This window comes from Condylura cristata, unplaced genomic scaffold, assembly GCF_000260355.1.
Source record: "Condylura cristata isolate star-nosed mole 26May11 unplaced genomic scaffold, ConCri1.0 scaffold00015, whole genome shotgun sequence".
In the NCBI taxonomy this organism is placed as follows: Eukaryota; Metazoa; Chordata; class Mammalia; order Eulipotyphla; family Talpidae; genus Condylura; species Condylura cristata.
Genome location: NW_004567116.1, coordinates 46059169 through 46082683, shown reverse-complemented (window position 1 = coordinate 46082683; position 23515 = coordinate 46059169). Strand labels below are relative to the sequence as shown.

The 23515-nt window shown below is 38.4% G+C and overlaps 1 protein-coding gene across 1 annotated transcript in view; it reads right to left on the bottom strand.

Annotated features, from left to right (window-relative positions):
- Positions 1 to 17652, bottom strand: part of ANKRD42 (ankyrin repeat domain 42) — a 51951-nt gene extending 34299 nt beyond the window's left edge. Inside the window, exons 1-6 of the mRNA XM_012725218.1 lie at positions 17648 to 17652; positions 16562 to 17589; positions 12657 to 12820; positions 4903 to 5010; positions 3303 to 3422; positions 2018 to 2153 (exon numbers count right to left, since the gene is read on the bottom strand). Coding sequence (XP_012580672.1) covers positions 2018 to 2153; positions 3303 to 3422; positions 4903 to 5010; positions 12657 to 12820; positions 16562 to 17589; positions 17648 to 17652 — 1561 coding nt within the window. The remainder of the gene's footprint in view (positions 1 to 2017; positions 2154 to 3302; positions 3423 to 4902; positions 5011 to 12656; positions 12821 to 16561; positions 17590 to 17647) is intronic.
- Between the last annotated feature and the right edge of the window lie 5863 nt (positions 17653 to 23515).

Here is a 23515-nt window from a genome sequence, read left to right as displayed (position 1 = left end):
AAAAAAAAAAGTAAAAAAGAAAACTGGTTGGACTGAATCAAAAACAGGCCCATTAACACTCCCCCAAGCAGTAGGGAAAGACTGCTCAGGGAAAGACTGCTCTGAATGAGCACAAAGAACCCTGGAGACCTTGAGGGAGGACTGGCAGCCTGCATAACTGGGAGGCATGCAGAATTAGGACTCAAGGTGTTACTGGACAGCAGTGGCTGGAAGCCTTGTGAGCCAGTAAGGCACTACCTTGTAAGGCTCACAGTGCTCAGAAAATAAACAAAACCAGTGACTGGCTTAACCACAGGCCCAGCTGCAACACTTCTAATGAGCCCCACCCCGCACGACTGTATCCAAGCATAGAGGGAACCCAGGACATCAAAAGGCTACAAAGATCAACAGGCACCAGAGACAAGGACTCAACTTGTTACCAGAAGAAGCTGAACACCACAAGAGACCCCTGACTGTCACTGGCAGAGACTACAGACATAATTCCACACAGTGGGAGCTGGAAAAACAGGAGATAGTGAAACAAAACAAGGCTCAGAATACCTTCCACAATTGAACTATCTGGATGTTCCTCTGCCATCCCAGAAAGAACAGCCAGAAAAAATGCCAGTCAATAATAAAAAGAAAGAAAGAAAGAAATAATAGCAACACCATGTCTCAATGAATCAAAAGTATTAGAAAATACACGACAGGAAAAAGAAGACAAATATTCAAGCAAGTCCACAGAGGGAAAGTTCATCACAAAAGATCACAGTAAAAACCACAAAAGAAATAGAAAAACTGCTCAGCCTACCAGATAGAGATGTCAGAATCATCATGATAAACAAAAAGAAGATGAGAAGGAAAAAAATGAAATGAGGCAAACCATCAAGGAGTTGAAGAATGCAAACAAAGTAAACAACCCCATCAAAAAATGGGCAGAAGAGCTAAAAAGACACTTCTCCAAAGAGGAAATGCAGATGGCCAACAAGCATATTAAAAAATGTTCAACATCACCTGCAATAAGGGAGATGCAAATTAAAACCAAATGAGATACCACCTCACCCCAGTGAGAATGGCACATCTTCAACTAGCAACAACAAATGTTGGCAAGGATGTGGAGAAAAAGGAACTCTCCTGCACTGCTGGTGGGAATGCAAACTAATACAACCACTATGGAAAACTGCTTGGAAGTTCCTCAAACGGTTAAACATGGAGCTTCCCTATGACATAGCAATCCCACTCCTAGGTATCTACCCAAAAGACACAAAAACACTGATTCAAAAAGATACCCGCACCCCCATGTTTATTGTTGTTTTATTTACAACTGGAAAGACATGGAAACAGCGCAAATGCTCAAAAATGGGTGACTGGATTAAAAAGATGTAATATATATACACAATGGAATATTATTTAGCAACCAAAAAAAAAAAAGAAACCATGTCTTTTGCAGCAACATGGATGGAACTGAAAAAGATCATGCTTAGTGAAATCAGCCAAAAAGAAAAGGAAAAACACCAGATGGTTTCTCTCATAGCAGGAATATAACGAAACAGGTGAGAAAATAATAAGAATAATGAACAACCATATACCAGAGACATTTTGTGGGGGTGGAGTGGGGAATGGGATCAAAGACAGCAGGGGGAGGGAAATGCACTGGACTATGGTGATGGCACTGGGTGATTTGGTGATGGGAAGCCCAAGGGGATGCAACTGAGATGGAAAAATGCACAAGATGTTAACATAAGTTATTTTTTAAAAAAGAAGTAGAATAAGAAAAAAAAAGTTGCAAGACTTGATGAATGGTAAAGAAAATAACTGATAAGAAGTACTAACTTTTCTTTTGTTGATAGATATGATTCGAGAAAAAATATCAGTCAAATGATGTGTACATATAATAAGCATAATAGATGGTAAAAAACATTCATATAAGCACACTAAGTTTTCTGAAAGTTGATTAGGATGATGACAGATTACATTTCTCTAACTTAATCAAAATATTTCAATGTTTTTATTAATGAAAAAAATAATTGCTGAATACCTGGAAGGTTTCCATTAGAGTCTACATCTTCTATACCACATCCCCATTTCACTAGAAGTTGCAAACAGCCAAGCCGCCCATGAAAAGCTGCATAATGTACTGGTTTCCATTCTCTCTTATCAGTCACACTGGGATCCTAGATGTGACATTTACAAGTATTTAGAGAGAAAACACTAAGTTTAGCAACATATTTCTGCAAATGAGAACTGGAGTCTATTCTTAACATTACAAATAACAGAAAAAGATATAGCAACCACTCATTTGAACATAAGCAAATAAGATATTAATGAAATTTTTAAAAATTGCCTTTTTAGATGGAAAAATCACAAAAATATGTAAAATTAAACTAATAGAATATTTTTTTAAAAAATTGCCTTTTTAGGACTCTCCCTGGTGGTGCAATGGGTTAAAACACCGCATTATGAAGATCTCTGAAGCCACTGCAGCAAGAGTTTGATCCCCCACCAGGGAGCTGACCCACATGGTGTGGCAGACCTCTCCTGACTTGCCCACAGTGTATTTTAGTACATCTGCCTATTCTGCTCCCCACTCTGATCTCTGGTGAAGCTTCTCACCCACCACACCTCTGGCCTGTACCCCAGTTCTATAAACACGAATAAGTAAATCTTTTTAAAAAATTGCCTTTTTAAAAGGAACATAACTAATTACATAAAGTAGTTTTTAAAAATTAACCAGTAACTTTACTGTTCATTGGTAAAAAGAAAAAAATGCAAGTGCTGAAATGATCAAATCATAACTTTGAGATCATAAACACTTACTGATAAAATATGAATAGGCTTTTCATTTTCTCTTTACCTAAAGAAATACCAAGTCTTACCATAATGTCTTAAGTACTGCTGTTGCTATCATAGCTATTTTTTATAGCTACTGGGTAATATTAAAAATAAATATTGCAGTAAGTAAATTTCTGAAGAAATAAATCATTTTCTAAATTAGTATAGAAAATAAAAAGATACAAAAGAAACAGGTAAACACAAAAATTCACAAAGAATTACAATCACTAGTTAATTGATCTGGAAACTTGGATTTTTTTTTTCCAGTTAAACTCAAAACTGACAGGAAGAACCCAAAGTTCTGAGATAGTTTGTGTACTTCTAAACACTAAATTGTTTCTGAAGACTTAAGTGACTGCCTCCAATTTTAATGACAGAAAAGCTAAAGAGAAAGATTAAATCATTTCTCCAAAATCATCTATAGGTTTTGGACAACTAAATGCCATGCATTGATGATTATAAATCCTCACATATTAACAGGAATCCCTCACCACTCCACTTCGGAGCATTACTTGTAGAGTGAAAGAATGTCCGTGCGTTGCAGCAAGATGTAAAGGGGTACATCCACGATCATCCTGAGCTGAAAGATTTGCTCCATTAATTATAAGGGCCTAAAAACAGAGCAGTAAGAATCAGTTTACATACTGATGTTACATTACAAGTGCAAGCAACTTTTTTCTCTTCAATTTTTATTGTTATATCTTCACATTTTGAGGAAAGATACAAAATCAATACAAAGAAGTCCCTTCTAGCCTTCATTCAGGTTTCCTAAGTGTTCATCTTTGAAGACATTTGCTTTACCCTTCCCTCTCCTTGTTTCTCTGTCTCTTTCTCATTCCCTCTCTCTCATTAACCTTTTCTCCCTCCTCTTGCCTTGGGCACCATTTTATACCTGAGTAGTTTCCTGTTTTATTTGTAGTCAATTTCCTCCTATAGTAAACTCTCAAGTTCAATGGCATTTCCTTAAGTTTTATTCCCCTTAATTGTTTTTTTGAATCTCAATTTAATGAGGGATTAAAATGCACAATTTAAGATGGAGAAACCAAATGTTGTCCAAAGGAACAGTAAAAGAAAATAAACTAATTAAAAAAAATAAAGTGACAGAAGAGTAAGATTAATCTCAAAGATAAAGAAATATTTCATTTCTATTTCCCTAGTTTTATTCTCTAACTGATACTCTGCCTAACCTCCTTCACTTTTATAGCCCCAATGAAGCCTGGTATGCCTAAATCTCTGGCTCCCTTCTCTAAATTCTTTCTCATTTCTCTGCTTCCTCCCATATCTACTAACAATAATTGTCAACATTTCATTCCTAACATTTTATACTCTTCTCTTTACTTTAACACTCCTGAAATGTTTATCTCCAATCCCCTTTACAACTGCAGGGCCTGGGTACCGGAATGACCAACAGACATTTTAAACTCAACATAATTTTTCTCACAAATTTCCCCTGACTTACAAATCTTTCTACCTATAGTGTTATGAGAAATTGTCATGGAGACTAAAAACTTTAAAGTCTCAAAACCTGTCACTACCTGCTTTGCAAGATGTCTTTAATCATTTTTTTTTTTTTGATTTCTGACTGCCACCACCTAATTTCACATTTGGTTAGTTGCTACACCAAAAGTTTCTAACAACTACCACATCTTAACTCTAACTCTAATCCTGGATATATCATGCAAGGATAATTTCCTGAAATACTGCTTTCATTCTCTTGTTCCCCTATTAATATCCAGGTTCTATGTATACATGTATGTGTATATACATACATATAAGCATAAACATGTATAAACATAAACACATATATGCATAGATATAAATCACATAAAATTTTATACAAATGAATATAAAATCTCTATCCTACTTTTAACACATTTTAAAAGTCTGCCTTATTCAAATTTAGTACATAACAGTCTGTACAACAAACCACCTATACTCAGTCAAACTAATATAATAGTATATATCCCCATGGCTAGAACAAAGAACTAAATCTATGAGCTCAAATTACTAGATTAAAAGTCATAACCCAATAGACCTATGCTAACATTATTAAACTTAATGAACATGTGAATAGTAACCAGTTGTTATTACCTGCATACAAGCATCCTGACCCCTGATTGCAGCTATATGAGCCGCTGTCCAACCTCTCGTGGTTACTTGTGTGATATCAGCTCCGTGCCAGAGAAGCCAATGCAGACACTAAATTAAGAAAATAACAATGTTAACAAGTGATAAAGCAAATGGTTTTTAACATTTTTATAACTTTTTAATTTAGCTTATCATCATAAAATGCCATGGTGCCATCGGTTATTACTGTGAACGAGATGCTCATCCAAATCTTAGTTTGGTCAATACTGCAAGCCAAAGAAAACACCTACAAGCCAAAATCACTCAAGCAAGGGTTGCCAGTTGACAACTTTCTAGGACAGATCTTTAAATGGGCCCAGAAGCTTCCATACAAGTATCGTCGTTCTGATATTTTTTTAAAGAATAGTAGCTTTAGGCCCTCCCTGGTGGAGCAGTGGGTTAAAGCACTGCACTGCAAGCAAGGCTCAGCCGCTTCATTGTGAGTTTGATCCCCAGCCCTGGAGGTGATCCATATGGCATGGCAGACCTCTCCTGACCCTCCTACTGTTCCCCTAGGCAGTGTACTTTGTCGATCTTCTTATTCTCTCCCCAATCTGCCTCTAGGAGACACCATCCCTATATCTCTGGCCTGTACCCCAGTTCTGTAAAAATAGATCAATAAAACTAAAACAAAAATTATGATAAAAGAATAATAGCTTTAAACAAAAAATGAGGGTTTGGTAGTTAAATCTAACCACTCCTAAGATTAAAAAAAATTGACCTAACTTTCAATATAATACAGTACTAAGCAGTCTATATAGTATTGTTACTATCTTTATATGTTCAAGTTTCTACTTTCAAAAAGTTTCTTGCCACATCCCCTCCCGTGGCACCTAAGTGAGAAATCCTTAGAGCTTGGCACGGTCAGGTACCGGCACACGGGAGGAATACGTGGCCCTCCAGGAATAAAAGAATGGCTGATTCTTGAATGGTCACTGTAACTTTTTGATTTGTTTCCTGATTCTGCTGACACACAACGTACTAAACCAAAGAAATGTTATGAATACTGTGCTTCGTTCTAATGATATTCTTGAAAGGAATGTAGCCTCCTCATTTCTCGATATTGATTTAACTCTGAGAAACTTTTCTATAATCTTTAATTCTATTAAACTATTAACTCCTGTATACCAGGTGGCTTGTGAAAAGAATGGAGAGAGCAATTAAAAGGGTTAGCAAGGCAAAAGTGACAGATAGGGTATTTGTTTAGCACCACTGAACCTTGAATACACAATGGTTTCTGCCCCAGGTTGGTCTCGGGCCCCTGATGACATCTCAAAAACAATAAAAAAATGTATTATCTGTCATGCTTCTATTGAAAGAATCATCGTATCCCTATATTTGCTTGCCAAGAAAAATTGTATAAATGCTCTTCACTCTTGAAAATAAACTACATTCAGATATGCACTCCTAGAAGTCGTGTCTTTCTGTCACTCAGCCTCATCCTTGTCCACCCTGTGCCAGAATTGCAGTCCCTGAAACTTGTCTCCTGCTCCTGCTGCGCTGGTCCGCAGCAGCTTCTCCCTTTTTATGAGAATCATTTTTATCATTGGGATACGCTGATACTATTAGTCATGGTCGTATCATTTTTGAAAGGCACTAAAATTTAAGTATCATTGCTGGTATGAAGATTAATGACCGATACAACATGAGGGGGAGGGGAAGTCTTAACCTTACTAACAATCAGAGTAAGTCATTATTTATTCAAAAAATATTTATGGAAGATTTATGGCTCAAAAGCCAGAAAATAAAATATAAATATTCATGTATAGGCTCTTTATTTCTCCTGGGTAAATGATAAGATTGTGAATACACAGAAAAGTAAATGTTTAACTTTATAAAAACTGCCAAGCTATTTTTTTTAAGATTTATTTATATATGCATATAAGAATTGGGGTACAGGCCAGAGGTACAGGGGGTGAGAGGATTCAACAGAGTGGGAAGCAGAACAGGCAAAATGACTGAAATATACTGGAGGGGAGCAGCAGGCGAGACAGCAAAGGTCTGCTGCGCCATGTGGGTCACTTCCTTGGCCAGGGACTGAACTTGTGCTGTAGTGACTGTGGTTTGCTTCACAGTGCTGTGCTTTAACCCCTTGCACCACCAGGGAGGGCCCCCAAATTATCTTCTAAAATGGCTATACTATTTTACATTCCTACCAACAATATGTGAGAGTTTCAATTGCTCCATGTCCTTGCCAATACTTGTCATTGTTATCTTTTTGGTTTCCTGTTGCTATTCTGATAGTTATAGTAGCATCTCATTGTATTTTAATTTGTACTTCCCTAATGGCTAGTGATGCTGATCATCTTTTCATGTATTCACTTGCCAGCCACATGTTCTCTTTGAGAAAATGTCTCCTGAAATCACTTTTTAATCCAGATTTCTGTCTTCTTACCATTGAGTTGTGAGCATCTCTTATGTATTCTGGGTAAAGTTCTAATTTGGATAGATGATTTGCAAAGATTTTCTTACATGTTTTCTTTTGAAAATTTATATAAAGTTAAAAGTTTCAATTTTTTCTGTGATCTGTTTTGAATACATTTTTGCACATAGAGCTATGTATGCGTTGAGGTCCATTTTCCTACATATTATATGTCCAACTATGCCAGAATCATTTAATAAAAATACTATCTGTACTCTACTGTATTGCACTTATATCTCTTGTCAAAAAATCAACTGACCATTCCCCAGAATTTCAGAAACGGCTAAATGAAGAGACTTAGGAAATCCTCACCAAGAATCAAAGATAAAATTTTACAAAGTTACCAAAAAATAACCACTTAAAGACTCTGGAAGTTGTCCAAAAGAATATAACAAAATATCAACTATGCCTTTAAGAAAATCTACTGAATCTTGATGAGAATGGGTGGAGTATGTGGTCTATTAGTTTGGGACTACAATGATCCCTACCCAGCCCCCCAACCCCTAGATGGTGCTGAAGGTCGACCTGAATGGATAGTTTCATTGCCCAAATAGAGGAACTGACTTTATTTAGAGTTGAATATGGAAAATTTCTTCTCAGACACACTGTCAAAAATGTAACACTTGCAAAAAATCTTGAAAAATGACCAGCAAAATAAGCCTAAAGTTATAATACTGGTTGGGGTAAACTAAAGATCACCACAAAAAATCCAAAAATTAAAACAAAGTGGGTTATACTAAGATTCCATTTATCCCTTGTGATGTAAAAAATTATGTGTTGGGGCCTTCCCTGGTGGCGCAGCAGGTTAAAGCACAACACTGAGAAGCTAAAGCCACTTCAGCATGAGTTCTAACCCAGCCCCCGGGGTGATCCACATGGCCAGCAGACCTCTCCTGACCCGCCCGCGGATCCCCTCAGCAGTATACTTCCGTCTATCTGCCTGTTCTGCTCCCCGCTCTGTCTCTGGTGAGTCCTCTCACTGCCCCTGCTCCTCTGGCCTTTACCCCAGTTCTGTATGTATAAATAAATCTATCTTTTAAAAAAATTATGTGCACGGACAATGTTGCTCATATTCAAGAAGTTAAACAACATTTGCTGGACAACCATGGCTAAACATGGGATATTGAAAACACATTAAAGGTAAAAAAAAAACTGTCAGGCTGATTTGTAAACTAATTGGAATATGAAAATAATTCCATGCTACAAACAGAACCATCAACCAAAGATAGATTCCTTGTCAACTTAAGATATTTCCATGCAATTTTTAATCAATCACTGGTTACTAATTTATGATAACCTTGGGATGACCCCTAGGAAATGGGCTTAAAAACAAAATTTTTTTTAAATAAGCAGTGGTTACACATTGTAAGGGAAAAAGATTCCATAAAATTAGTCCAGTGTAGGTCCCTCCCTCGTGGGGCAGCAGGTTAAAGCACAGCACTGAGAAGCTAAAGCCACTTCAGCATGAGATCGAACCCTACTCCAAGGTGACTCACATCGCACAGCAGACCTCTCCTGACCCGCTTGCTGCTCCCCTGAGTGTACTTCATAAGTCGGCCTGTTCTGCTCCCCACTCTGTGATGAATCTTCTCATTGCCCCTTACCTCTGGCCTGTACCCCAGTTCTGTATGCATAAATAAATAAATCTTTAAAAAAAACTAGTCCAGTGTAAACTGAGATGGAAAAGGGCACAAAATGATGTTAAAATAAACTATTATATTATTTTTAAAAATTAAATTAAAAAAAAAAGTAGTCCAGTGTAAGTCAATAAACAAACAATTATATAGTATCAACTATTTCTAAGAGGGACAGGAAGAGAAAGATCAAAATCTAGAGTTGGTATAACATATAATATAAAATGTACCATTTTTAAAATGTCAAATTAAAAAGCAATAATACACACAAAGAAAACAAGAATGTATAACCTATAAAAATATATCTGAAATTAAAAATTCGTTCACTTTAGTGGCTCAATGGCTGATTTCAGCTGACAAAATGAAGTCTAAAAAAGTATGGTCTCACCAGTTATTAATTTAGTGATTATTCATACTACCAACATATAAGTACCACAAGTCTTAAGAAATTTCAGAAAGTATAGTATAAAGACATTAATGCAGAATTCACGTGGAGAGTTAGGAGATGATCTTAAAATGAGAGGGGGAAAAAGCATTAAGACATTTTGGTTTAGATTTGTTTTTGTTAAAACTTAACAAATATTTCTAAATATAAATAAAAATTTAATTCACCAATACACCACTTACTGAGGTCCTATGATGTACTTCCAATATACCAGATACTATGCTAGAAACTGCAGGAAAAAAGATAAAGAGCAAAATGATACCTTCAATGAGCTCAAAGTATCAAAAATTTAACAATTCAATGTATATGGGTATGTATATAATGTATGGGTAGCACTAAGGAGAAAGCAGCTAGTTGGGGGAGACTAAGAGAAGTAATAAATACAGCAAATACTGCCTTCTTTCTAAATAATAGAAAGAAGCAAGACCCAGTACATAAAACAGCAAAATCTATGATAACATAAAACTGTAAACTGGTTTGGGAAATGACAATAGGCACCAGTACGAACATAAACAAGTATTATGGGAAGTAAGGTTAGAGAGGTAAGTATACCACATTAAATAATTTGAACTTCATCCTATAGGAGAATCACTACAGAGACTTTAAGGATTTTTTTTTTTTAAAGATTTATTTATTTGTGCATATAGAACTGGGGTATAGGCCAGAGGCTCAGGGGCAGGAGAGGCTTCACCAGGGACAGAGTGGGGAGTAGAACAGGCAGATGGACGAAGTACACTGCTGAGGGGAGCAGCCGCGGGGTCAGGAGAGGTCTGCCACGCCACGTGGTCACCTCCGGGGCAAATCGGAATCCAACTCATGCGGAAGTGGCTTTAGCTTCTTAGTGTTGCACTTTAACCCGCTGCGCCACCAGGGAGGGCCTAGACTTTAAGGATTTTAAGTAGAACCCTAAAAGTGTAGAATCTGGACTAAAGGTGGATAAGATAGAAAAGAAAGAAATCAATTAGCTCTAAAGTAATTGAGATGAGGACAGAGAAAAAGATGGAACAGAATCAACAGTGAGAACAGGTAAGTTCTCACTGCATGAATATGCATCATGAAGTACACCTTTATTTAGAGAAATGTTGATAACGTTTTAATTTTATGAAAGATTAAAAAATCAATAATCATTCAAAAGCCATTCATGTGGAAAACCAGGAAGGGATGGAAAAAAGTCAGTGGTTTAGTGTTAGAATAATATTAAAGTTTGCCATATCAGTCAGATATGCATGAACTGATGAACAAGCACCTGATATATAAATCAAAATTCATGGAAGAAAGCAAGCCATTGAATTATCATGCACAAGTGGTAAAGCTGAAGAAGTGTGAAAGACTGCCTAGAAAGAGAAGACAAAGGAAAGAGAGGTCCCTGGAAAAAGCATTAAAAATGCCTATATTGGCCCTCCCTGGTGGCGCAGTGGGTTAAAGCACAGCACTAAGAAGCTAAAGCCACTTCAGCATGAGTTTGAACCTGGCCTGCCCCTGAGGTGATCCCACATGGCGCAGCAGACCTCTCCTGGCCCACCTGATGCTCCCCTCAGCAGTGTACTTTATCAGCCAGCCTGTTCTGCTCTCAGCTCTGTCTCTGGTGAATCATCTCACCGTCCCTGCACCTCTGGCCTATACCCCAGTTCTGTATGCATTAAAAAAAAAAAATCTTTTAAAGGAAAAAAATGCCTATGTTAATAGAGTAGGCGTAGGCTAAACAAAAAATATTAAGTAGAATTAAGTAGAATTAGTCACAGAGACTGAAAGGATACCAGGAAGGGATGAAACCTCAAGAAGTCTTATACTATTTGAGTATAGAGTAAAATCAGTATTTCCCCTCCATTCAAATTTCCCTACCCCTTAAAAAAGGTGAGAAAAGCAGAAAGAAAACCTCACTGTTGATGAAACTAGGAGACATCTGAAACCACATCACTAAACAAATCAAAAAGCTGTCAGCGTGAAGATCAGAGAGATAGGAGGAAAACAGCAGAGACTAGAACCACCGAGGGTGGCAAGTGCAGAAAGACCTGTCAAGGCAGATATCTTCCAAGCCAAGAGGAAGCCACTGAAAGGCCAAAGTAAAACTCCTTGTTTACAAAGCAAGTGGAACTAGTGGAGGGAGATTCTCTGCACTAGATTTTGTTCCAAGAAACTAAGAAGTGCAAAAAAATAAGAAATCACGCAAAGAAGCTTTATTAATAGAAAGCAGCCACTGTATGTGTGACAGGGCAAAAAGAGACCACACTGTAAATAGATCTACTGCAACCTACTGACCAGGGAACCGTAGTAGCTAAAATACTACCCCCCTCTCCCAACCACACAGACACACAACCACACAGACACACAGCTTTGAATCATGAGAAAAATTTCACTTGGTTTTGTAGACAGCCCAAGGATAAGAAGTCATGCATAAAAATATTCGATAAGCTCTGGAACTAACTAAAAATTGAAACCAACTAAAAAGCCAACAAATGGATAAATTCTGATGTTACTATACGAATAGACTATTATAGTTGCATAAAATGAACTATGACACACACATATAACCACATATATGGAAAACACAGTGTCATTCAAAACAATGATATGATCATTTAAAGGTGACATAAAGCATAAGTGAGAAAATTAAACTCTACTGAGGGCATCAGTTAGCTCAGGAATGGGAAGGAAAGGTCAGGCACCTGGGGGGTGTTCAGGGACTTTACATCCCATTCCTTTACAAAAATTTGAAGCAACTATAGCAGAAATATTAGGATTTGATAAAAGGCTAGGGATTCATTATTTTATCCTCTGTGCTTTCCTTTGGAACCTAGTTACTAAGGTTTAAAAGGAAGCATAAATTAGTCCAATTGGAGACACAAAGGGCCCACATGGAGAAGAATTAGGTGCCTGCTTGCAGTTAGTGTCAAGCTAAGATATCCTGGTGAACAAGCCTTCAGATGATTCCAGCCCAGGTAGCTTCATGAGCCCCAGATTATCATGGTCCAGACACAAACTGTCCCTGGAATCTAAATTCCTGATTCACTTATGAGTATAAATAAATTGTTATTTATACCATGACATTTTGGAACCATTTGTTACAAAGTTATACTGATGAGAATAACTAAACATTAGACTGAAATGAAAAATATTTATAGTGCCTAATATAAGGTTTCAGACCTATTTGCTAAGTTTACAAAACTGCTAATAGCTGTAAACTGACCTCAGTTTAATAATTTATATAGCTTCTTACCTCCAAACTTCCAGAATGGGCGGCCCAATGTAAAGGAGTAAATTTATGGAGAACATCAACTTCATTAACGTTGGCTCCATGTTCTACTATTTCTGAAAGCTGCTTTACATCTCCAGCTCGTACTGCATCATGCATGCTTCTGAAATGCACCTTCTTTCTGGCACCTACTGAAATATCAAATTACTTTAAATTTATTACAAAGCTTAAAAAAAGAAACCTAAAGAAATGATGCAACAGAAAGTAAAATATCACTTTGGCTTTCAAAATAATTTATTACAAAGATGTTTGTGATCAACATCTTAACCAGACTTCCACTTCAGTTTTAACATATAAAGAGCAAGAAGTTATCATTCAAGCAGGTACAGGAAGGAAGCTGAACAAACTAAAAAACCAACTAATTTTCTTGGGCTCATCAGAGAATTGAAGTCTCAGGGCAAACTGCCACCCTGAAATCTGGAAAGATAGATAAATACAGAGAAATATAGTGAAGTTCAGTTTACCTGGAGCAGAAAACACTGGAGTCATAATTGATAGAAGTAAAATATGCGGCAAGTTTGATAAGTTGCTGGAGGATGGGTATAAACTAGCCTAAGGGTGAGAAACTCCTCCAAGTCATGGGAGAGTCATAAATTTTACTCTAAGAAAGCTGCCAAGTTATCACTGTAAAAAGCCACAAAAAACCTTTTGTCCTTGGCAGGGGCAGGGGAAAAGTAACCATTTTGAAATATGCCTACTGCATCCTCAAAGGCCTACCATCCAGTGGAAAAAAGCTACCTCAGATTGACAGATATATTTGATCAGTGTTTTCTTACCTTTCTCATTTGTCCTACACATTTGGCAGGTCACAATTTTTACTTCAAACACTGCAATGCTTTGTATTTTATATAGCCTAATGTCACAAACATCAAAAGTGATTATCAGGTTTACTGTATTGTGTCATATTTTAAGTGTGCACTATAAGCCAGAGAAAATAAATGTTTCTAAGAATAAAGAGACATTTGTTGTAAGAGGAAGGAGTAAGGAATTTAGTGAAATTTGTTTCCTACACAAAACATACACACACACACACACACAAAGGGGACAATTCCTAATATACAGTTGTTTTGTAATTACCAGTGATTAGCAGATATTCTATAAATCTTCTGCTATGTATATGCCCTCTCTCCACAATTAGAACATTAATATTTTAAGGATTGAAACATATCTTACAGCAATTCTTAAAAAACAGTATACATTTTACACAAAATCTCTTCTGAGCATCTACCATATGCCAGACATAGATGGAAAACAGACATATCCAAAATCCATTTGGATAAATATGATGAAACCAAAAATATTTCAATAATGCCCTAAGATAGGTAAAATCAAGGAGGAGGAGGAAGAGGGTGAAACATTTGAGTAAGACATTGAAGAATCATTAAGACATGCACTCTGTCCTCAAGGAACTCACAGAAAGATACAAGCACAAGTTATAAAATAATGTGGGGGCCTCCCTGTTGGTGCAAGGGGTTAAGTCTCAGTACTAGGAAGCATTGGCAGCCACTGAAGCACGAGTTCAATCCCAGCCCAGGGGCTGACCCATATGGCACAGCAGACCTTTTTCTGTCTTGCCTGCAGCTCCCCTCAGAAGATCTGTTGTTCTGCCCTCTAATCTATCTTTGGTGAATCCTCTCACTACCTCCTCCTTGCACCTCTGGCCTGCACCCCAGCTCTTGTATGCATAAATAAAATAAATATTTTTTTAAAGATTTATTTATTTATTCGTACAGAACTGGGGTACAGGCCAGAGATTCAGAGGGTGAGAGGATTCGCCAGAGACAGAGTGGGGTGCAGAACAGGCAGATCGATGAAGTATACTGCTGAGGGGAGCAGCGGGCAGGTCAGGAGAGGTCTGCCACGCCATGTGGATCTCCTCTGGGGCAGGCGAGGATCGAACTCATGCGGAAGTGGCTTAAGCTTCTTTGTGCTGTGCTTTAACCCGCTGCGCCACCAGGGAGAGCCTAAAATAAATATTTTTAAGAAATAAAATAATATGGTAAGAACAATGACAAATATTCCCAAGAACTTAGGAAACACAGAAGACTTCTAACTCAAGTAGGATTAATAAGGAATAAAATTCCTGTGGAGGGCAAAAATTAAGATGTCTTCAAGACATCTTAAAATAAGGGCAGAGAAAAGCATCTTTGATAACATAAACAGGAGGATGTAGTTAAGAAACCTAAAGAATAAAGACCAAGGAAAAGAAGACTGGACTTAGCTTATAGTTTAACTTTTGAACTTGAGCAGAAAATGCAATCACTGAAGGATTCTAAACAGAAGATTACTAATGATCAGAGTATAATGCTGTGTTAAAATAATTGACAGCAGTGAGTAGAATTAATTGACTGGAAAGCAAAAATGGTTAAAACTAGAGATTCAAGGAAACCAGGTAAAAAGATAGCTGCAGTAGTCTATCTCCCAAAAAAGTGAGACCCTCAACAAAGAGAGTGGCAATAGAAACAGAAAAGAAGATAGATTCCACAAACATTAAGGAAATAGGGCAAACTGAACTTGGATGGAAATAATGGGTGACACAGAAGAAAAGTAATGGCAAAACTTTTAAAGGTCTGGCTATGGATACAACACTGTATTTTGGTAAATCTTCCAGAAGGCAGTTGAACATGAGTCTGCAGCTTAGAGGGCAAATTTGGAGTTCAGATTAACTGTGTTAACTGTGTCTCACTATTAGCTAGTGTTTCCCTTAAAAAAAAAAAAGATTTATTTATTTATGCATATAAGAATTGGGGTGCAGGCCAGAGGTGCCAGAGAAGGGGTGGTAAGAGGATTCACCAGAGATAGAGTGGGGAGCAGAATAGGCAGGCTGACTCCCTACATTGCTGAGGGGAGAAGCAAGGACAGGAGAGGTCTGCTGGGCCATGTGGGTCACCTCCCTGGCTGGGGAATGAACTTGTTGCTGTGGACAGCTTCACAGTGCTGCACTTTAACCCGTTGTGCCAACAGGGAAGGCCCTTAGCTAGCTTTTTCTGACCTCATCCTCACTGCACACTGGAGTCAATGACACTCTACTCTTATAATATAGATTACATTAGGCATTATTTCCTCAGTAATTATATCTCCTCCAGGCACCACTCATAACAGGCACTCACTGGGTTAAGTTATGGGAGGTTAAATGAATAACATAAATTTGGAGTAGGTTTGAAGCCATACATGCCAAGCAAATTTGAATTCCGATAAAGGCACCATGCAGGGGAAAAGCAACGTAAGGAGAGAATGGGGGGAAAAAATAAGCCAGAAAGGGAGTATTAATAAATGGAAGGAAGAAAACTAAGTCTAATATCTCCACAGCGCCAAAAGCTGTAAATTTAAATGCAAGTAAAACTTAAAGGGAACCAGAAGATATAATAAGACTTACTGTCAGTATGAGCCAGAAGTCTCAGGAATTGTGCAGTTAGGTGCAAAGAAAGGGAGGAAAACTGGCACCTTCACTGGTGGCCCAAAGGGTTAAAACTCAGCACTGCAAGCTGCTTCAGCTGTAGTTCAATCCCTTGCCAGAGAGGTGATCCACAGGCACAGCAGACTTCTCCTGACCTGCCCGCTGCTCCCCTCAGCAATGTACTTGTTGATCTGCCTGTTCTGCTCCCCACTCTGTCTCTGGTAAATCCTCACAGCCCCTGCACCTCTAGCCTGTACTCCAGTTCTGGGGTATAAATAAATCTTTTCAAAAAAGATAGAAGGGGAGGAAAACTGAAATGAGGGGAGGTGGGTTACAAATGCATGGCTTTGGAACTGGCTAAAAATGCCTACAATTAAGGGAAATGAAGGCTGGCAGTTGAAAGGAGAAATGTCAGGCAAGGCAAAAGCAGATTTGGACTAGAGCTAGGAATGTGGCAGAGACTAGGACTCACTGGGGAGAGCAGTCTCCGTGGAGGTTTCTGATCCCGACACCCCAGGCATGGTGCGCTCCCTCGGAATGCCGAGAGGAATAGAGTCCACGCCCCTGCTACTGCGGCGGTCTTCACTGGCCGTCACCCAAAAGTCTAGGCTGCGGCCGTGGCTTTCTGGATCTCCGGGACCCGGGCCCTCTCTTGCTCTCCCCCAAGGACCCCCGCAGCGAGAATTGCCGTCTTCGCTTTCTCTCTCCCAGAAGCCACAGAGGCGGCGGCTGGCGTCTTCGATTGCGCTCACCCCGCAGGATTCGCGGGCCGCGTAGCTGGGGTCTTCACTCACTCCCTCCCAGGAACTAAGGGGACAGGAGCTGCCATCGACACTCGCTCCCTCCCAAGAGCCACTGAGGAGGCGCCGGCGGTTGTCACTGCCTTTCTCCCCAGAATCGTTAGCTCGGCGGCTCAGGCCTTCCCTTATACCCTCACAAGCACCCCTGAGGCGGGGGCCGCAGTCTTCGACAGTTCCCGCAGAACCGCTGGCTTGGAGGCGGCCGACAGCACTTAAATTGACGTCACTGCTGCAGAAGCCGCGTTCTTCGTTTATTCTCTCCCAAGAGCTGTGGGGACAGTGCCCACCGTCGTCCCTAAGTGTCTCCCGAGAGCCACTGTTTCGGTGGTCCAAGCCCTCGCTGACCCTTCTCGAATCGCAGCGGGAGAAGCCGACGTCTTCACTTACTCTCCGGGAAGAGACCCTGCGGCGGTGTCCACCGTCTTCGCGGATTTTTGCTCTGTCTTCGCGGATTTTTGCTCTGTCTTCGCTGCTACTACAGAACTCGTCCTCACTAACTCTTCCCCTCGCCAAGCCGTCGCGACGGCGGTGTCGGTTGTGTATCCGCCACTCGCGGTGACTGGTGCGGCGGCCGCCGTCTTCAGTGGCTCCTAACTGAGAGTCGCAGTCGCGGCGGCCGCCGTCGGCTAATACCCTCTCCGAGTCGCTTTCCAGCGTCCCGATTACGGCCACCACGTTGAATCGGCGGCGGAGTTGTCGCCTTGGAAACGAGTAAACTTCCGGCGTGTTGCGGTCATTTCCTGTTCCTCGTGCTTTGCGTCATTTCCGGCTCCCTTCACCTTTTTTCCAGGCTTGTCCTGTAGAGAAATGCGATGGTGGTGTGGACGGGTTTGCCGGGAAATTCCGCTGTCTCACTCCCGACCTATCTAGGTCCTGTCTCTGTGACGACCTGGCATCGATCGCGCCCTCCGTGGCTCAGCGACGCAGGTGGAGGCCTCAGGACTGCAGTCTGCGTAGGTGACCTGTGTGGCACGGGCCGGGCGGGGCCTTTCGTCCTTGGCAAGCCTAGTATAATTTTTCAGTGCTGGTTGGAATGTTGGAGAAACTCCATACTTGCTGTATCATTTCCCAAGTATGGAAAGAGACGTAAAGGAGAAGTTAGCCTCTGTAGCCGCTATCATTGAGTGCTTACTAGCGCCAGACTGATAACCGCTTGGTACTTAATTCTCACAAAAATTTTGTAAGGTAGGTTTTAACGCACATTTTACAGGTGAGTAGAGTCAGGTAGCTTTCTAAGGCCATACAGCAGGTAAGTGGTAGAGTTAGTATAAAAACTCAGGTCATCAGTGAAAGAACTGTTCCCGTTCTCCTGACTGCAAATCCAAGGTTCCTTTCACTGTAAAATGTCTACTTCCAACAGGCTAGCCTAAAATTTTCACCAACCCTAATAACTGTATTCTTACATTGACGGGTTTTATTTGTTTGGCAAATTGATGGGTCACGTTTTATGATAGCAGCTGAGAGCACGGAAATTCGAATTATCTGCCCTCAGTGAATATCGCCAACTTTGATTTCCCCACTCACCCTTTTTTCATCCTTATTGCTTGCCACAGGTATCCCTCCAGGAATAATGAACTGGTGTCATAGATGCGCCATACTTTTCTGAGTCATTATGTCCTTATATATCTTACTACTCTGAGGACGAAGTTACCGATTCTACCCCAGTTTTGTTCTATGAAAGCATTTGGTAAACTCCCCTGACCCTATTTTTACTCTTTCGAGGTAAAGTAAATCATCTGCCTTTAACTTTCAAAACTTCTTATAATGTTAATAATGTTAAAAGTGCTATTTGTTGAGTTTATATAGTGAGTCTGGACATTCCACAAGCTTTAGATTAGTTTTCTTAACCTTTAACATAAGTGGGGTAGGTATCTCTTTTTCTTTTTACAGATGAAGAAAAAAAGGCATAAAAAAAAAACTACCTGATAAGAGGCTAGTGAGAAGCAATTAGTGAGAACCTCAGTTAGGTTTTCAACTTAGATTTTTGGTTTTGCATATTCCACATATTCCACAAAATCTCTGAATTTCCACAGGCTTTATTAAACCACTTATCGCACTGGGGCCTAGAGCTGTCCTAACATCCAAAATGCTTAGTTCTGTGCATGGGGGCTTTATTGTGGAGGTGGATTTGTAGTTTGAATATATAATGAATAGACTAAAAGTAGTTTATCAGAATTGAAAATTAGTCATGTCAGACCCCTCATATTTGAAATGGAGCAGCTGACCATTTGTCTACCAGACAGATACTTATCAAGAGCCAGTTTCTATGCTAAATGATTTGCGAATTGTGTTAAACCTAATCTGTTATTTCGTTTATATTTTCACAGATGAAGAAACAACTCAGATTTGACCAAGATCACATAATTAAGAGGTGGGGATTTGGAACCCACCATGACTGACTCCAAATTAAGAGAGTACTTATAATCAATTACATGTTTATGGTAAAGGCTTTACTTTTTGCTATTTGTATGGAATGGATACTTATTGAGAGAATAAGTCAGCATATGATAGGTCCTTAAAGCATACATACATGGCAGGAAAGTTCCAAAAAGGAAACAGAAACTGAAGAAACAGAAAAAGTAAAATTTTACCAATTAAAATAGCTATCAGTGAACTAGTAAATTAATCATATTAATAGCTGGTGTTTGAGAAGAAACAACAAAGGCACTTTGTTGAAGTAGACAAAATAATATTGGAAACAAAGAAGGACATATTACAGAGCTGAGGGACTTTGAAAATCATAAATGAACTATTTCATGTAAACATACACTTAAAACTGAACTTGCATAGTTTTCTTGGAAAACACATATTTTAAAAAACTGACTAAAAAGTTAGAAAACTTTACTAACTACTAATAATTAAAGGATACCCTCTATATCCTTCACAAATGGAACAGGGATTAAAGCATAGAGAAATATCAAGTGCTTCCCAACTGTAAATGTAAGATAATCCCTAACAATGAAAATACGGATAGTGAAAACTTGCAGGTCAGTCTCGTGTAAGAATATATATGCAAAAATTTGAAGTAAACTATGAAGCCAATAGTACATTAAGAGAACAATGCTGTATGTAGTTAAGTTGGATTTACACTGCCAGTACAAGGATGGGTCAGTATTTGACAACATAGCACTGAAAATTTGATACATCAATAAAGGGGGAAAATTGGGGTCTTAATATTGCTACTAAAAAAGCACTTGAAAAAACTTCACGTTACTGATTCAGAAGAAAATAATAGCAAGTAGTGAAAGAAAGCTTTATTAACTGATAAAAGTAATCGACCAAGAACAGCATACTTAATGTCATCATCCAGGTACTGTCCCTACGATCAGCATTGTTCTGATAATTTTGTAACAGTGTAACTAACTATAAGCAAAACTAGATGTGAGATTGAAGAGAGATTAAGACAACTGATGTTATCATTTGCCTAGAAAATCTAAGAACTAACCTAAGGGAAATAATTTTTAAATACTAGAATAAAGAGTTAATAGCTATCAGAACAATGTACAAAATTTAGATATGCTACAAAAGGAAAATCTTACATTAGCTACAACAGTGAGCTGTTGCAGTAATAAACCTTTCAATAACTGGACAAACCTAAACAAAAAAGGCCATAAAACTTCACATATCCACATTAAGTGGAAAGATAATACTGTCCTTATGAGTAGGCTCAGTATTTTAAGGAAATGATTCTCCTCACACTATAAATTTGTTGCATTTCAAGTAAAGACTCTCATGTAATTTAGTGATTTATCAAGGTGTTTTTAAAGTTTATCTAGAAAAATAAATGTGCAAGATTAACCAATGCATTAAAACAACTAACGAGGATTTGCTGCAGTACATATTTGGACTATAAAGCTTGGAAGTATTTAAAACAGGTTGGTATTAAACATATCAGTGGAATAAATGAATCCACAGGTAACTCCATGAATACATTTATAGTACAGGAGGTATTTCAAATAGATGGAAAATGATAAACCTCTATTTTTGTGTACAAAAATTTTAGAAGAGTTAATGGTATTAAATATAAAGTGCTAGAAGAAAATACAGAAAAATTGTTTTGCAAGTTTTAGGAAGGCCTTCCTAAGCAAGACAGGCCCCAGAGGCCGCTGTGAAAAAGCCTTGTTTTATAAACATTTAAAAGGCAACAAGATGGGTTACCAAAGAAATAAGAGACTTGATGTTTATTATCTTAAACTTTTAAGTTAGAAAGTAATTCAATAGAAGAATTAATGAACTTTTTAATAGTAAGAGAGCAAATGACAAGAAAGGATACTTACAGTTGATTGCTATATGTATATCACATTGATAAAAACTAAAAATTTATAGGTAATACATGTTGGAAGAAGTTAAGGAAACAAAGCACTCTGAATACCTTGCTGATAAGAGACTAAATACAGCCCATGAAGGACAGTTTGGCATTATCTCAAAATCTTGATGTATACTACCTTGAATCAAGCAACTATCCAGTTGTAAAATCATCATCAGTTATTTGCTCAGTTGTATGTAATGTACATTGCAACTTTGTAAATAATTAGAAACTTGAAAATTCATCAGTGCAAAAACAGCTAAGTAGATTATATTACACTCCTAATATGGAATACTACACTGGAAATGCCAGTATATATGTATAAACATAATGATAGATGTGATCTCAAATTCTAAATCACTTTGCACAAGAATTTTCTTCGAAGTTTTGGAGGATCTGTACCACATTATCAATTCAGTGGTTACACGAAAAAGGAGATAAAAGACTTATTTTCTGTACTTCTATTTGATTTTTAAAATTCTATCCTAAGTAAAAATACAGCAGCACAGGAAACACAGTGGCAAAGCAAGATACTTAAAGAGCATGTGAGCCAGGAAAGATTCAGAGGCTAAGCAAAGCACACTAGTTTTGGCAAGGACTCAGTAATAATACTCAGGGGAGCAATTTTAATGAAAAGCTAGATTGCACAGGATTGCAAGGCAAGTGAGAGACTATGAAGGAAGTTTTTCAACTGAAGTTTCAGAACAGACATTTTAAGTGGACATCTCAGCATTTCAGAAAACCCAAACCCATATAGATAGAAAGCCTAAGTTTCCACAGCTAAACCAGTCCTTTCATGCCTACTGAAGTGGAGTGATGAATCAGCATTTTGTACCTAGTTCTATAGGAGGGAACAGGGCCAACACCAGGCAAAAATTGGATTTCAGTAACCATTACTATTTTTTGCCTGTGAACTTAATCAGCTGCCCTTCCCCCCTCCTTCAGGGTACACCTCCAGACCCTCACTATGGCAACCCCAGAGTGAGGGTTTTGACATAAAACTTGCTCTTCTCTACCTACCCTTCATTTCCGGACTTCATGTGGGAGTACAAAACTTCTTGTTCCTATGGCCTTTGCTAACAGCATTCTTATTTTCTACTTCTTACAGAATATACTTTACTCAGCTGAATCTTAACCACACACAGACATGATTAGAGGCTTGCTAATTTTTATATTGTCTGAAATTTATAAGCCTCTCAAGAGTCACTAGGCTGTAAAGAAAGCCGATTATTCAGAGGGTTGCTCATTCCTCATGTAAAACTGTCTAGAAAATGTGGTTCCCCAGGACAGCCACATCTTGCAGCAGTCCATTAAGTAAAACAGTATTTCTAACCACCTCTTTCCATCTTCTGCTTTCCACAGGAAAGCTAATTAACCCCTAATTTAGCCTTCTGGGACACTTATTTGCATGCTGGATGAGTAGCCCCCTCCTGATGTTATAGCCATATTTTGTTCCATGGTGTTTCCTCTAAAAGAGAAATGATTGGTCAGCTCAGCTTAAACGAGACAGTAATGGGGAAAGCAGCAGTCAGTCAAGGAAAACTTAGCAGGCCCAATTTCTGTTGTGCAATTTATGAGTGGAGAAACACTCCTTTATTCCTGGGGCTGAAAGTTCTGAGGACTTACGCAGTTTCCATATTCAGTGTTTGCTATAGAATCTTGCTGAGTATTCTTTACTGGTTTATAGAAATTTCCTTCAGTTTGCTACATTTTAGTATGTCACTGAGTGCTGAAAAAAAAATCAACCAGGAGAAAACTAGAGTCTGAAATTTTCATAGGTTAAGCTTTAAGAGAATTTAAAACTTTTTAATACATTATTTTCTTCAAAACTTTCTAGGTAAGTAACAGATTGCTTTATGTGTTGATTATTTTCCAGAACATAAAAGTTGGACATTATAAGTGAATCAGTACTGAACTCTGGAGATAGTGAAAATAATAGAAATGGTGAAGTTTTCTGAACTTTAGGAAATGCGTTATACAATATTCCTTGTTCTCACAAATTTCAGGGTTCCACCTTCCCTGATACAATTTTGGCTTTCCTTGCTGCACTGCCCTATGTAGATAACTAGTTCTCATTTCCAGTAGTCTGACTTTTTCATCTTTTGGGGGCTGGACTTCAGTGTCACTGTTTATCAGATCTGGCTATTCACTAGAACCTGCTGTAGAGTTCTTTAAACATTAGAGGTATCCTTGAATAACAAATACTAAATGAGAATCTTGAGATAAGGAATCTATTCTTAATATTTGCTGTGAGCCTAGCCAAACAACCACCACTTATATCACTACCCCTATCTAGTCTACCTCTTAATTCCATCTGTTT